Below are 13,519 nucleotides of genomic sequence, written 5' to 3' on the forward strand. Positions count from 1 at the left end.
TCAGATGCAGTTTGTTCTTCTCACATGGAGATTGGAAAACGTTCTTTCCATGGCTATAAAAATAACAGCAACCAAGCATCGAATGCATTATTAATACGAAGCTATTTCTGAAAACCGGCAAATCCTGCTATGCAATAAACAGGACATATTATACATGACAAAATCCATTTACACAGTGACAAAGAACTAAACGGAAAGTCGTTTTTTTTTAAACTATGGACACTTCCCAGGGGTTGATTTTTATTAAAACGAACAGATTTTTAAAACCATAACAGAGGGGATGATAAGACGATTCTAAGGGCCCTGGTCAGTCAGCTTTTATGTATAGATTTATGTATAGATTTTATTGTTTTACTCTACTAGATATTCAATTTTAAACTTTGAAAATCAATTCATTTTTTAAACTTTGAAAATCCATACAGTTTGATGATCAAGACTAAGAGTAAAATAAACCATTTAAATATTTAGTGCATGAAAATTATCTCTTTAAAGGAACACCACTTTTTTTGAAAATAAGCTCATTTTACAAGTCCCCTAGAGTTAAATAGTTGAGTTTTACCGTTTTTGAATCCATTCAGCCGATCTTTGTATCTGGCGGTAGCACTTTTAGCATAGCTTAGCATACATCATTGATTCTGATCAGTCCATTAGCATCTCATTCAAAAAATGACCAAAGACACTTTCTATATTTTTCCTATTTAAAACTTGACTCTTCTACAGTTACATCGTGTGCTAAGACCAACAGAAAATTAAAAGTTGTAATTTTCTACACTTATATGGCTAGGAACTACTTTCTCATTCCTGCGTAATAGTCGCGGATCTTCGCGGCAGTACCATGGCTGCAGTAGCGCAATGATATTACAGCGCCTGAAAGTAGCCCCCAGCTAGGTAACTTTCAATGTGACCGGCACTAAGTTTGTGTAGTTGCAGAGAAAGTTTCAGGCTTGCAGCCGACAAATTGTGTTGTGGATTTACCTGTGTGATTAGCCATGCTTCTGTGTGTTGTAAAGGGCTGTGATAGTAAGTCGAAGCGTTATACTACCACCATGTTTCACAGAATACCAACGAATCATTGCGCCGCTGCAGCCATGGTACGGCCGCGAAGATCTGTGACTATTACTCAGGAATGAGAAAGTAGTTCCTAGCCATTTAGGTGTAGAAAATCTCAACTTTTCAGTTTGTCTTAGTGCACGATGTAACTTTAGAAGAGTCAAGTTTTAAATAGGAAAAATATTGAAAGTGTCTTTGGTCATTTTTTGAATGAGATGCTAATGGACTGTTTAGAATCAATGATGTATGCTAAGCTATGCTAAAAGTGCTATCGCCAGATACAAAGATCGGCTGAATGGATTCAATAACGGTAAAACTCAACTAACTCTAGGGGACTTGTAAAATGAGCCTATTTTCAAAAAAAGTGGAGTGTTCCTTTAATGATACATTTTTAGACATATTACAACTGTCCCTCAGTTGTCACTCATTTCCTTTAGAGTTTTACCAAAAGTTGATCTACTTGATAACAGTGTCAGTGAAGAGCTTGCGATAAAATTTAGGACATGCAATGTGAAAAGAAAACAAATACATTTTAAGGTAATTAAGTGTGTATTAAGAATAAAAATGGAGCTTGCCGTTTTATTCCAATAATGCTTAATGTGATTTTCACCGCAGAATGTTATTATGAAATTACTAAATATTATGAATGTATTATTTGAAATGTGGCAGAAATACACAGTGATGGAAATAATGACCTTCAAAATGATGTCCTGTGAAGTACATATATACACATTAAGATTGTTAGTGGACAATTTAATTCAGTTAGTAAGAATGTGAAATGTGTGTTTAAAGATAGTTCATTGTCTTACAGTCTACAGTGTCAAAAGTACTCATACTTAAAGAAACACCTATTTCCATATTTTCCATTCTCTTTTTGACAGCCTAGCCTAGCTAGTATGCTTGTCATTTTGTTGCACAGAACACGGTACATTAAATCTTGTATCCATTTATTCCAACATGATCATTATTTTACAATCAATATAAATGACTGGAACTGGCCAGCAAGATAATAGTTTTTCTATAGCAAGATAATAGTTTTTCTATAGCAAGCTAATAGTTATTCTTTCCATGCTTGACAGACCAACTAAATCAAGTATCTGGTTTTAGCTAGTGTGACAGGGCTGCCCAAAAGTCCTGAGTGATTAAATTGAGATCAAGAAGAGTGAAGACAAGAGATTTTGGATTTTGCCCATGGCCTGTCTGGGTACTCGATGACCTGTGCTTGGCATGGCACCACTGAAGCGTAGCTGTGGAAGCAGCTCAGCCAATCAAATTTTAATGCGCTCCGAGAGACTCGGCTGAGAGGGTGACCTACAAAAAAAACAACACGTCTCCCCCTCATGCTTTTCTTTTGTAGTCTCACCGACCTTTTGTTGCCTTCTTTTCCTGGCAAATTATTTCACTGCTTTTGAGAATCTCCACTATCTTCCTCCAGCAAATTCTAGTGTTTGCATTATATGTTAGCAAGGGATCTTTGCAAGTGTTATTCAGGGTTAGACGGGAATCGCTCACCTATGTCATCATCCGTTCGGTCCATGGGGTCTTTCTCCAGACAGTCCCGGACGATATCTCGACTCATGAGGGGATCTGAGGCACGTTCAATATCTTCCTCATCGTCATCCTCCTCGGAGTCAACGGCCGTCTCGGGCAGGCCACTGAGGTCCATGTCGCCGGGCTCACTCTCGGTGGCCTATGTGTAAGAAAACTTCAGTCAATAATAATAAAGTATTTGGGGTTTTTTTGTTTCCAATTTGTAAGTCACTGTAGAGTTCCTGCTAAATTAAAACATTTATCCTGAACCCAGTAACTGATCACTGACCTAAAATCAGTAATTAAACAGATTTCAAAGTATACAAAGCACAGAACCCCCAAAAAAGAGATTAAATGCTAAAGAAAACCAAGTCATTTTCCATACATTCAGAATCAAAAGGAAATGTCAAAAGGACATGTATGCAACCCTAGAGACAAAAAAAAAAAAAGTCTAACGCGGCAACAAACAAACCAAATAACCAAGCACAGGTAACAGCAGGAATATTTTCTGGATAATAAAAATCCAGAAATCCATGTTTGAGAAAATACAACCCAATACTCCCCCAGCACATGACCTAACCTTAGAAGGTATGCAACAAAAGAAAGACCCATCCCGTCGTGTACGCCACAATCTCCAGTCGCAACCAACCCTGACTCGCTCTCACCTGACCGAGGAGCCCCAGCGATGCTCTATTCCTCCCTGTAACTGCCCACAATGTCGCCTTGACCAACTGCTTGCAGAAGCCGGGTCCCAGCCGCATCTTTAGAGCACAGGCTTCCAACTACTTTTAATTTTTTAAGCCCCTCGATCTGGGCTCACACAAACGCATGTCATTTTGATTTAAATGACCTGCATTACTCATCAAATATTCAGTCGGTGCTGAAAGCAGCCACTCAGAGGGCGAATGGGGCGGGGCAATGTGAGGCTGGGTTCTTCTTTAGGGTGGAGACAGGGGAGTGGGGGAGGATGGCGGTGACAGGTGGCAAAATGCACTAATATGAAAAAGAGAGCGCTATCTATCACATAGCATCCCTCTTAAGAAGGTCAACACAACTTGTGGGAATAGATCACCTAAAAATAACAATTCTGTCATCATTTATTCACCCTCATGCTGTTCCAAACATGTATGACTTTCTTAATTCCCCAGAACACAAAAGGAGAATAACCTCAGAGTGTTTTCCAATGAATGTGGACTGAAGCTTTTAAGCAACAAAGCACCACAAAAGTATTTTTTAAAAAATGTGTGTGCGTTGTTTCCGGTTTAAAAAACAAAACATGAATGCTTTGTGAGAGAAATTCAATTTAAATTGTTTTTCATTTTCATCTTGAGCAAATTATTCTTCTAAATCAGATTTTTTTATGGATTGTATTTCAATGCTGGACTGAGTTCAATTCACTGACTCAATGATCTGGTCACAGAGGTTAACAGCTCACTAGAGGTGATTATCAACTCAAATTCAAGAAAAAAAAAACTTAAATTTCAATCTGTTCCTGAAAAAAAAAATGGTATGGTCTGAGAGACGCACAGGTCATAGAAATCAATTTTTATGGTTGTTTACATCCTTTTTTTTTAAGCTTAATAGCTCAATGTAATTGAATTAAAAAAGCTTATTTCTACTTGTTCAATATAACAAGGTCAAACAGATCTGGAATGACATGATGGAGAGTAAATGAATACTGGGAGAACTGTTCCTTTAAGGTCCTCATGAAAAACCTCCATGAGCTTACAGATGCTCGATAACCCCGTGGCACACATTTGTCCAGGAGCTCAGATCTATGAATGAGCAGTATTTACAAAGTACAATGACAGACAATCTCAAATGCTATATCCATCAATTTGCAGGAAACCGTAGTAATTCCCTACTCTCGACTATGAATTAAATATGCATTCTCTAGGCAGTTGGCTACTGGTGCATGGCGACTGGAAATCCATGTGCTTAAACAACAACAATCTTGTTGAAGAAAGGTATCAATGACTGTTGATTAATGCGGTTTCAAGATCTTAAAATCAATACACTAAGCAGTCACCCATTAGCTGAACCTTTTGGGATTTACATTACATCACATCTTCATCCAGACATGGTTAGGTTGACGACTCGCTTCAGCTCATTAATCCTTTGGCAGATAAGCTTGACGAAACCAACGCACTCGATGCACTCAAGTCACATCTTGAAAACCAACGTCTGGGTCTTCCAATCAGTTTCCCTGCTGTACTTGGACGAGATCAAAATCAAACACCACCACTGATGCAGGCAGAGCAGGAGTCGAGCTAGCTTCTCTTATGAAAACCGTTTAGGACCTAATCAGGGAAGATAAACATAGGAGCTGTTAATATGTTGTAGCCGATGAAAGGACTGATTTATCTTTCAAACTGCCATGTCTGGTGCGATCCATAGCGCTGTTTGGCCGGCTAAGATGAGCATGAAGGGAACATTAATTTTTTATCAGGGCTATTCTTGGATCAATGCTTTCAAGCCTCCCTGAAGAACCTGCATCATTATTTATTCAAATGTTAAAAAAAGGGACCGTTTTGACAGCCACATTGAGGATATGGGCCATTACTCTTGACAATAGAGGCCTGCAGTACTGTAAGATTCCTGGGGACCAAAAGTCTCAAACTAGTGCAAAATGCTTCTTGTGTATAATTGTGATTTGACCAAAACATTCAATTCAAAGTGAGGGAAATATTAAATTAGTCTTTGACATTATTATTATTATTTACATCAAAACTTTTAAGATTACATTTTATACACTTTATATTGAAAACTTTTCAATATGAAAAGGAGGATTTTTGGTAACACTTTACAATAAGGTTTCATTAGTTAACATTAGTTTACTTTAGTTAACATGAACTAAGAATTAACAATACTTTTACAGCATTTATTCATCTTCGTTAATGTTAATTTCACCATTTATTTCTACATTATTAAAATTAAATGTTTTATTTGTTAACATTAGTTCTTTTACTGTGAACTAACATGAAAAAAAATCAATGAACAGCTGTATTTTTATTAATTACATTAGTAAAAATTAATAAATACTGTAACAAAATGTATTGCTCATCATTAGTTTATGTTAGTTAATACATCAACTAATGTTAACAAATGAGACATTATTGTAAAGTGATAGCAGATTTTTTTTTAATATAAATTAAATAATTGATCAAAAGTGAATTTAAAGACATTAATAATGTTACAAAAGTTTTCTGTTTCCAATAAATCTTCTTTTGAACTTTATATTCATCAAAGAATCCTGATAAGCTTCACGGTTTCCACAAAAATATTAAGCAGCACAACTGTTTTAAACATTTCCAATAATAAATGTTTCTTGAGCAACAAAAATCAGCATATTAGAATGATTTCTGAAGGATCATGTGACACTGAAGAGAAAATCCAGCTTTGCCATCACAGGAATACATTACATTTTTAAATATATTAAAATAGAAAACAGTTATATTATTTTGTAATGTTTAACAGTATTGCTGTTTTTACAGTATTTTTGATCAAACACTTCTTTAGAAAAATCTTTAGAAAAGTATTTTAAAAAATCGTACTGACCCCAACATTTTTACCGGTAGCATATTTGTATTTCAATCCGATATCAAACTTTTGGACCTTACTGGCAAACTGAAAGAAAAAATAATGTTAGAATTGAAGAAGTCAACTTATAATTCCTTGCTCTTATAATTACAGGCTTGATATGTTGTACACTATGGGTTGGTGCAGAGGTCAGGGGTCAAAAATAAAAGGCTAGTTATTAAATTTTATGAGACAGCAGCATTTTCTTTCCCCCAGTGTTCAAAAACAACTAATTAAGATTTCAAATAAAGCAACAAGTCACAAGAGCCTGTGCATTGTAGTAATTTTGCCACTGGTATGGGATGTTCTTAGGCATGATGCACCACCTTTTGTGGCTTATTGCTTTTATAACATGGCAATATGATAAAATAAACTGATGTTTAATATATTAAAAAATTTATTTATGATAATGAACAGTTTTTACAATAAGTAATAGTGATATACAGCAATTAATTAGCTTAGGCTTTTTATGGTTGACAGGCAGACACATGAATAAAAGAATGTGCAATCTCTGCTTCAAACACTGCAGAATTTAGTTGAAACAATCCATTTTATACTGGCAACATTTCATTCAGCCTTCTCTTGTTTGATGAGACATGGACCACAAGGAGAGGTGAGGTGCATTGTAGTAAAGTGAGGTGTAGAGCATGGAGGTCACAACCTCTTTTCACGAGGACACCGTCCAGGTGTTAATGAGCCTTCAACAGATGGCCATCAGGCCAGGATCAAGGACATTTCATAAACTGAATTATTACCTTTGCACAAAAGCCGCCACAAAACATCCACAAACACATCACACCACACCACACAAATAAATCAATTAAACAGCCAAGAAAATACCAAGCCAAACACAATTAATAAGATTAATGGAGGCAAACATAGACATTTTATAGACTGACACCAATATGTAAAAGGGAAATGAGGTTCTTCTGTTTTAATCTCATTGGCTCAGTTTCACAGGTCATTGGCTCAGGTTTAGTTATAGTGATAAATGTTTAGTGACAAATGTTTACCAGGGAACATGCATACTGATAAAATATGTACCTTGAATGCACTGTAAGAAGATTTGGATAAAAGCATCTGCCAAATGAATAAAATGTAAATGAAAGAATTTCATAAAGAGGGATGAAATTTGCATGCACATTAAAGAAAGAAAAAAAAAATCAATTCAATTGAATATACATTACAGTTCACATGTTAGGGATCAGTTTTTAATGTTATTAAAAGAAGTCTCTTATGCTCACCAAGACAGCATTTATTTGATGCTGAATGTATTGTGAAATATTATTACAATTTAAAATGACCTTTTTATTTTAATATATTTTCAAATGTAATTTATTGCTGTGATGCAAAGCTGAATTTTCAGCATCATTACTCCAGTCTTCAATGTCACATGATCCTTCAGAAATCATTCGAATATGCTGATTTGATGCTTAAGAAACATTTATTATTATTATCAATGTTGAAAACAGTTTGTGAACAATTTTTTTCCAGGATCCTTTGATGGATAGAAAGTTCAAAAGAACAGCATTTATCTGAAATAGTGTCTTAACTGTCACTTTTGATCCATTTAATGCATCCTCGCTAGATTCTATTTCAGATAAATGCCGCTCTTTTGAACTTTCTATTCATCAAAGAATCTTGAAAAAAAAATTGTACACAACTATTTTCAACATTGATAATAATAAGAAATGCCTCAAATCAGCATATCAGAATGATTTCTGAAGGATCATGTGACACTGAAGACTGGAGGACACTAGAAGACTTTGCCATTACAGGAATAACTTACATTTAAAAATACATTAGAATGGAAAACAGTTTAACACATTTTAAATTGCAATTATATTTCACAATATTACTGTATTTTTGCCTTGGTTAGCATAAAGAGACTTTCAAAAAATGTCAGTTCAGTTATTGACAAAGCCTCAGCAAACTCTAAATACAGTGATTTTGCTTTGTTTTTTAACTGACCTGGTTACTATGAACTACGGGTGTGACGATTCATGACTGGAAAAACAGTCTGCAGGTGCATTTTGAAATGCTTTAACTAATCTTGTAATGAATGCCATTTCAGTTCTACTTTATGAGAATTAATAATATGCATTGAAAGACAACAATATACAAGCCTCGTAACAAACAATCTCAACTGACTGGCTTCTGCCCTGTATGATTTCACACGAGTCTCTTCAGACCTTACTGTACATGAATTATGAGCTTCCAGAACTTTTGACTGAGGCTGTATGTGACCTCCTAATTGAATTCCTTTCCACAAATTGAACATAGAAATAAAAATACACGTACTCTGTGTATAGGGAGAGCCAGTGCTGAGCGCGCATTCAAGATAATAAGACATTTATCAGACACTCTATCAGGCTCTGTTGCGCACAAATCTTCTGCCATGGTCCTGTCAATCATCTCACCTTATAATAATAATAATAATTTGTTAGATTTATATAGCGTTTTTCTGGGTACTCAAAGCGCTTTACATAAAAGGGGGGAATCTCCTCAACCACCACCAATGTGCAGCATCCACCTGGATGATGCGACGGCAGCCATATTGCGCCAGAACGCCCACCACACAATAGGGCTGTGTATCACCAACAATGTCACGATACGATACGCATCACGATACTGAAGTCACGATACGATACGTATCACGATATGGATCAATTTGGAATTAAATTTCTTTTGAGCAGAGTTTAGTAACAGTAATATCTGTTTATTGAATAACCAGTGTTATAACAGTTGTGATAACTGAAAAAACTATTTTGTTTATGTCATAAAAAAAAAACTATGAGTTAAATTAAATAAATAAATTGTCACAAAATTTGCAAAGGCTTGGTTCAATATTGATTATTTTGGATATATATCAGGTACAATACATGGCCAATTTTGGAATGTAGAACAAATATCGCGATAAATCTAAAACAAATTTGGGAAAACAAATCTCACTAATGTTGAAAACTATGGCAGTCAGTTGTACTATAATATTAGAGGTAAAAATGAACTGATTTGCAGCTACAAACAATTTTTCTGGCTGACTAATGAGTTTATGGACACCTGGATGTTTTTTTTCTATGGTAAATATGATGTTACATGACACCATTTACAAGCTGTTTTACTGACGCCTTTCCGCGTTTGAAACACTGATCGAGCGATTCCATGTGACATGATACGGATTTCGGTAAATTGTACTCTATCTTTTAACACACGTTCAGATGTTCATTCATGTTTATTTCACGCTGTAACTGCTATTAAGTATTAAGGCGGAAGAGAAGATCTGTTCACGTGCGCTGCGCTTGTTGGTGGAGAGGAGACAGGGTGATGAAGCCAATCTTATATATATATGGGGATGATTAGGAGGCCATGATGGACAGGGGCCAATGGGCAAATTTGGCCAGGATGCCAGGGTTACACCCCTACTCTTTATCTGGGATTTTCAATGACCACAGAGAGTCAGGACCTCGGTTTAAAGTCTCATCCGAAGCACGGTTATTGACAGTATAGTGTCCCCATCACTATACTGGGGCGTTTGGACCCACACAGACCACAGGGTGAGCACCCCCTTCTGGTCTCACTAACACCTCTACCAGCAGCAACCTAGTTTTCCCAGTTGGTCTCCCATCCAGGTACTGATCAGGCTCAGCCCTGCTTAGCTTCAGTGGGAAACCAGTCTTGGGCTACAGGGTGATATGGCTGCTGGTGCTGGGACCTTACTCTCGTCACGTGACCAGTGAACTGTGATTCCTGCAGCTCAGATGCAGTCACACACAGTGCAGAGCAGAGCAGACGTTTACAATAGTTTACAATTGAAGCCACTGTTTTCCAACTGAATTAAAGGGTTACTTCAGCGATTTAGCATTAAGCTTTGTATCAGTAGAAACCCAGTAGTATATTCGAATTATGGTACTTTTCCCACTCATATCCCTCTGAGATGAGAAAATTATGCATTTTATTTCTAGAAAAAATCCTCAGATGACGCAAATATCGTCATTTTGCGTCATCTGAGGATTTTTTGGGCAGAGGCTAGAGACTACAGCCAGTAGAAGGAGCTAGTTCCGCATGTTTTCAACCCGCCCACAGGGGTGGGATCTCACTAACAGAATGTAAATGTGCACGGCCGCTCGGCTCGGGCATTAATAACGGAGCAGTGAGGAGCAAAGTGAGTGTTTCAACTTTTCAATGAATTCCTATGAAAGTTACGTTTCCATAGGCATGATCTGAAAACGCGCCAGACTGGACACGCGTCGTGAATGACTGCCGCGCTTACCTCAGCTCTGCTCAGCTCTTTGCACGTGATGAATGAAATCTGACTCCTGCTGCATTTGCGGCGTGACTTTCATTCGGCTCACACACACTTTATTGAAAAGACGCGTTCAGTGTTTAATTGGAGTGTCTATTCTCTAACCGAATGATATTATTGTATTACTATATGAAAATCAAAACGATGTTGGGCAGTGTCATGGTGGGCAAGTGATAACCAGTAGCCGTGGCTTTGGGAGTGGCCTGGTTGGGCAGTGAAGCAAGAGCATTCTGGGAGTTGTTGTCTTTCATCCACATGAGACAAAAATACATTTTCTGACTTTTCTCAGTCTAGAAGGCACCAAATTCAAAAATAATTTCACATTTCTATTACATAAATGACCCAGTTTAAATACACATTCATCTTCCCAGCGCTGAAGTACCCCTTTAAATGTTTTTTATTTCTATAAAAAAAAGCAAAACGACAGTGGATGATGTAATGTAATGGATGAAATCTCGTCACGTGGCACAAGGTCTTGTCACACCCCTAATATGAACTATGTATCACTGTGCACTTAGCAGTGAGATTCTTAAAACAATTCTCCTTTCGGATTACATGGAACAGAATGAGAGCCAAGAAAAGTTTCATTTTTTGGGGCGGGTGGACTATTCCTCTATAAGTCCTAGCTGCATTAGTCACTGAGGCATAAACTGTTGACTGCTGTCAGTTCAGAGCATAAAGTATGTGTCACATTTTGATGGCATTTTTTTTTACAAAGCTGCAACTCCTACGTTACCCAAAGACAAGGTGTCTAGCAAGGAATGGTGTAGTCACCTGGTAAATGTCCGACAGGCTGCTGCTCCCAGAATCACTGGTGATGCTACATCCTGAGTGGCTGGAGGAAACGTGTGTCACCTGCGGGTGAATCCCGTCTGCCAGGTGTAATCTGCTGAAGTCTGCCGGCAGCTGCACAGGAAACAAACAGTGTCAGGATGTACATTTGACCAACAATCCATATACATCTTGCAATGCATCTAATAACCATGACAGCCAATCAGCCAATCTGTTCACTGACATTTAGTTATGTATATGACCTCAAAAGCAAATAGATATAGCTTAAACGCAACAAAGTTCTGATCCAGATTTTACTGGACTTTTAACTGTCAAAGATTGCAGTGTCTTTTTTTGCTCAAGTTTTAAGTATTGTCAGTATTATGGAAAGCAGAGTCAAGTTTCCCCTCTACACCATCCACAGTTCTGCCAAATGTAACAAAATGTCAGCCGGGTCAGTCACATTTAATGTGGGGTTTTGCTAGCTTGATTTAACAGGATAGCACAGCTCCTTTGCTAATGCTAATGCTAATGGTTGTTGACAAGCGGTTTTGAACACAAAACTATTCTATGACCTCAAAAGACTTTGATATAGTGCATAAGCCATATGAACAACTAAAGACTCATATTTTCCACAATCCTGCATATTTTCCGAAAGTATGCTATTAGCCTGCATATACATTCATTCCCCAAAGCCAAATTTGGACTGAAGTCGTAGAGAAAATTATATTGCTAATGCAAGAGAGCCTTGGCATTGGAGTACCATTTTGGCTTACAACAAGAATAAGGCAAACAAGCAAAACAAATACAAATTCATAATTAATGCACAAAAGGCGCTTTACAGCCGAAGACTAAAAGATGTGCATGGGGCATGTTTTTTCCTCTGATTCAGTGTGAGCGAGCAGCTCTTTACATATTTGAAGGGGTGCGGCTGCAAGAGCGAAGAGTGTGTGGGGGCTTGTGCAAGAGGAAAGGCTCTGACAACAGCACTGAGATAAGGAGCTAAGAACCAATTTCAGCTAATATTAGAGAGCACACAGCCCACACACACACATACACACGGGCCACATTCCGATAAAGCCCATTCAATCGGCTCCCGATTGTGTCTCTGTGTGTGCTCGTGTGTGTATGTGTGTTCACGAGTGAAATTGCTTTTTGGGGGGGGCTATTGGATGTCTTCAGCCAGCTGTGGCTGAGTATAGCTTTCATACAAAATGCATCTGACCTAATTTCCACTCCCATAATCATATACATGCCGGAAATGCAGCCAATTCTCCCAGGAGACTGAGAGCTTGAACAGAGGAAAAACAACCTTATAGATGGAGCAGAAGCAGATAAGGAAAATGATATATTTGCACAGTATCTGCAGTGATACTGGTGCAGTAACAGAGGGGGAAAGGAGGCAAATGCCTGCTGTTTGGTGAGCTGTGAGGCTAAAGGTGTTTTAACACACTAATGTGTTGATGAATATTCCTCCTCATAGACACCAATTCATTATTTGAATCTATTGCCATGGCAGTTCATTCATATTAATTGGGGCTATTTACACCTAAAAGAAAAGAGATAAAGACAAAGACAAAGACAGAAAGACGGGTAAGAAGGTAAGAAAGAGAAAAGACCAAAAGGCCACGTAAAACAGAAAGCAAGCAGTGAATGAATGAATAAATGAATGAATGAATGAGAAATAGAACTAACAATTGAACAATACAGTGAAAAAAAAACTAATAAAAGAGGGATAATTAAAGACAACAGAAAAACAGAACAAATGGGACAGAACGGAAGAAAAAAAAATCTAAAGAAAAAACAAGCAAAAGAGATCAAATACATGAAGGAAGGAACACAAAATGAACAAATGCAAGAAAATAAAAAAACATTGAAGAAAATAAAATAAAAAGCGCATTTAATTAGGGTTCTTGAAGCACCAGCACACACCCACAGTGATGTGTTTCAGTGCACACTATTAGGTCAGCGGGTGCATTCGGCAGTTAAAATAAAGGCGCTGTGATAGCAGCAAAGTGCCTCAATCCTCCCTCCACATCCCTACGGTTGTGTTCCTCAAGGCTATTCCCTGAACAGTCCTGGATGGCCACAGAGCTGTCAGCTATGATACACACATCACCTCTCCTCACGCTTGCACTGCAGAAAGGAGCCATCAAAACCTCCACCATGCCAGTAAATTCACTTCTCAGGAGTGTGCATGGGCTTTCCTCCCGGCTGTCATAGAAATGAACAGGGAACAATGAACCAGTTACTAGCGTTTGCTGAGCGGAGAGCAATGAGCGATGC

At 37.6% G+C, this 13,519-nt stretch overlaps 1 protein-coding gene across 7 annotated transcripts in view; it reads right to left on the reverse strand.

Moving 5' to 3' along the window:
• The window catches only part of rapgef2b (Rap guanine nucleotide exchange factor 2b), a 142,983-nt gene that overhangs the window by 19,055 nt on the left and 110,409 nt on the right, over positions 1 to 13,519 (reverse strand). For 4 of the 7 annotated variants that reach the window (XM_079839878.1, XM_079839879.1, XM_079839877.1 and 1 more), the window contains 3 exons: positions 11,237 to 11,368; positions 7,204 to 7,239; positions 2,563 to 2,740 (listed from right to left, as the gene is read on the reverse strand). In XM_079839878.1, coding sequence (XP_079696004.1) covers positions 2,563 to 2,740; positions 7,204 to 7,239; positions 11,237 to 11,368 — 346 coding nt within the window. The remainder of the gene's footprint in view (positions 1 to 2,562; positions 2,741 to 7,203; positions 7,240 to 11,236; positions 11,369 to 13,519) is intronic. The other 3 variants (XM_079839882.1, XM_079839883.1, XM_079839880.1) reach the window with 1 other exon arrangement.

Source organism: Gobio gobio (assembly GCF_949357685.1).
Source record: "Gobio gobio genome assembly, chromosome: 16".
Classification (NCBI taxonomy): Eukaryota; Metazoa; Chordata; class Actinopteri; order Cypriniformes; family Gobionidae; genus Gobio; species Gobio gobio.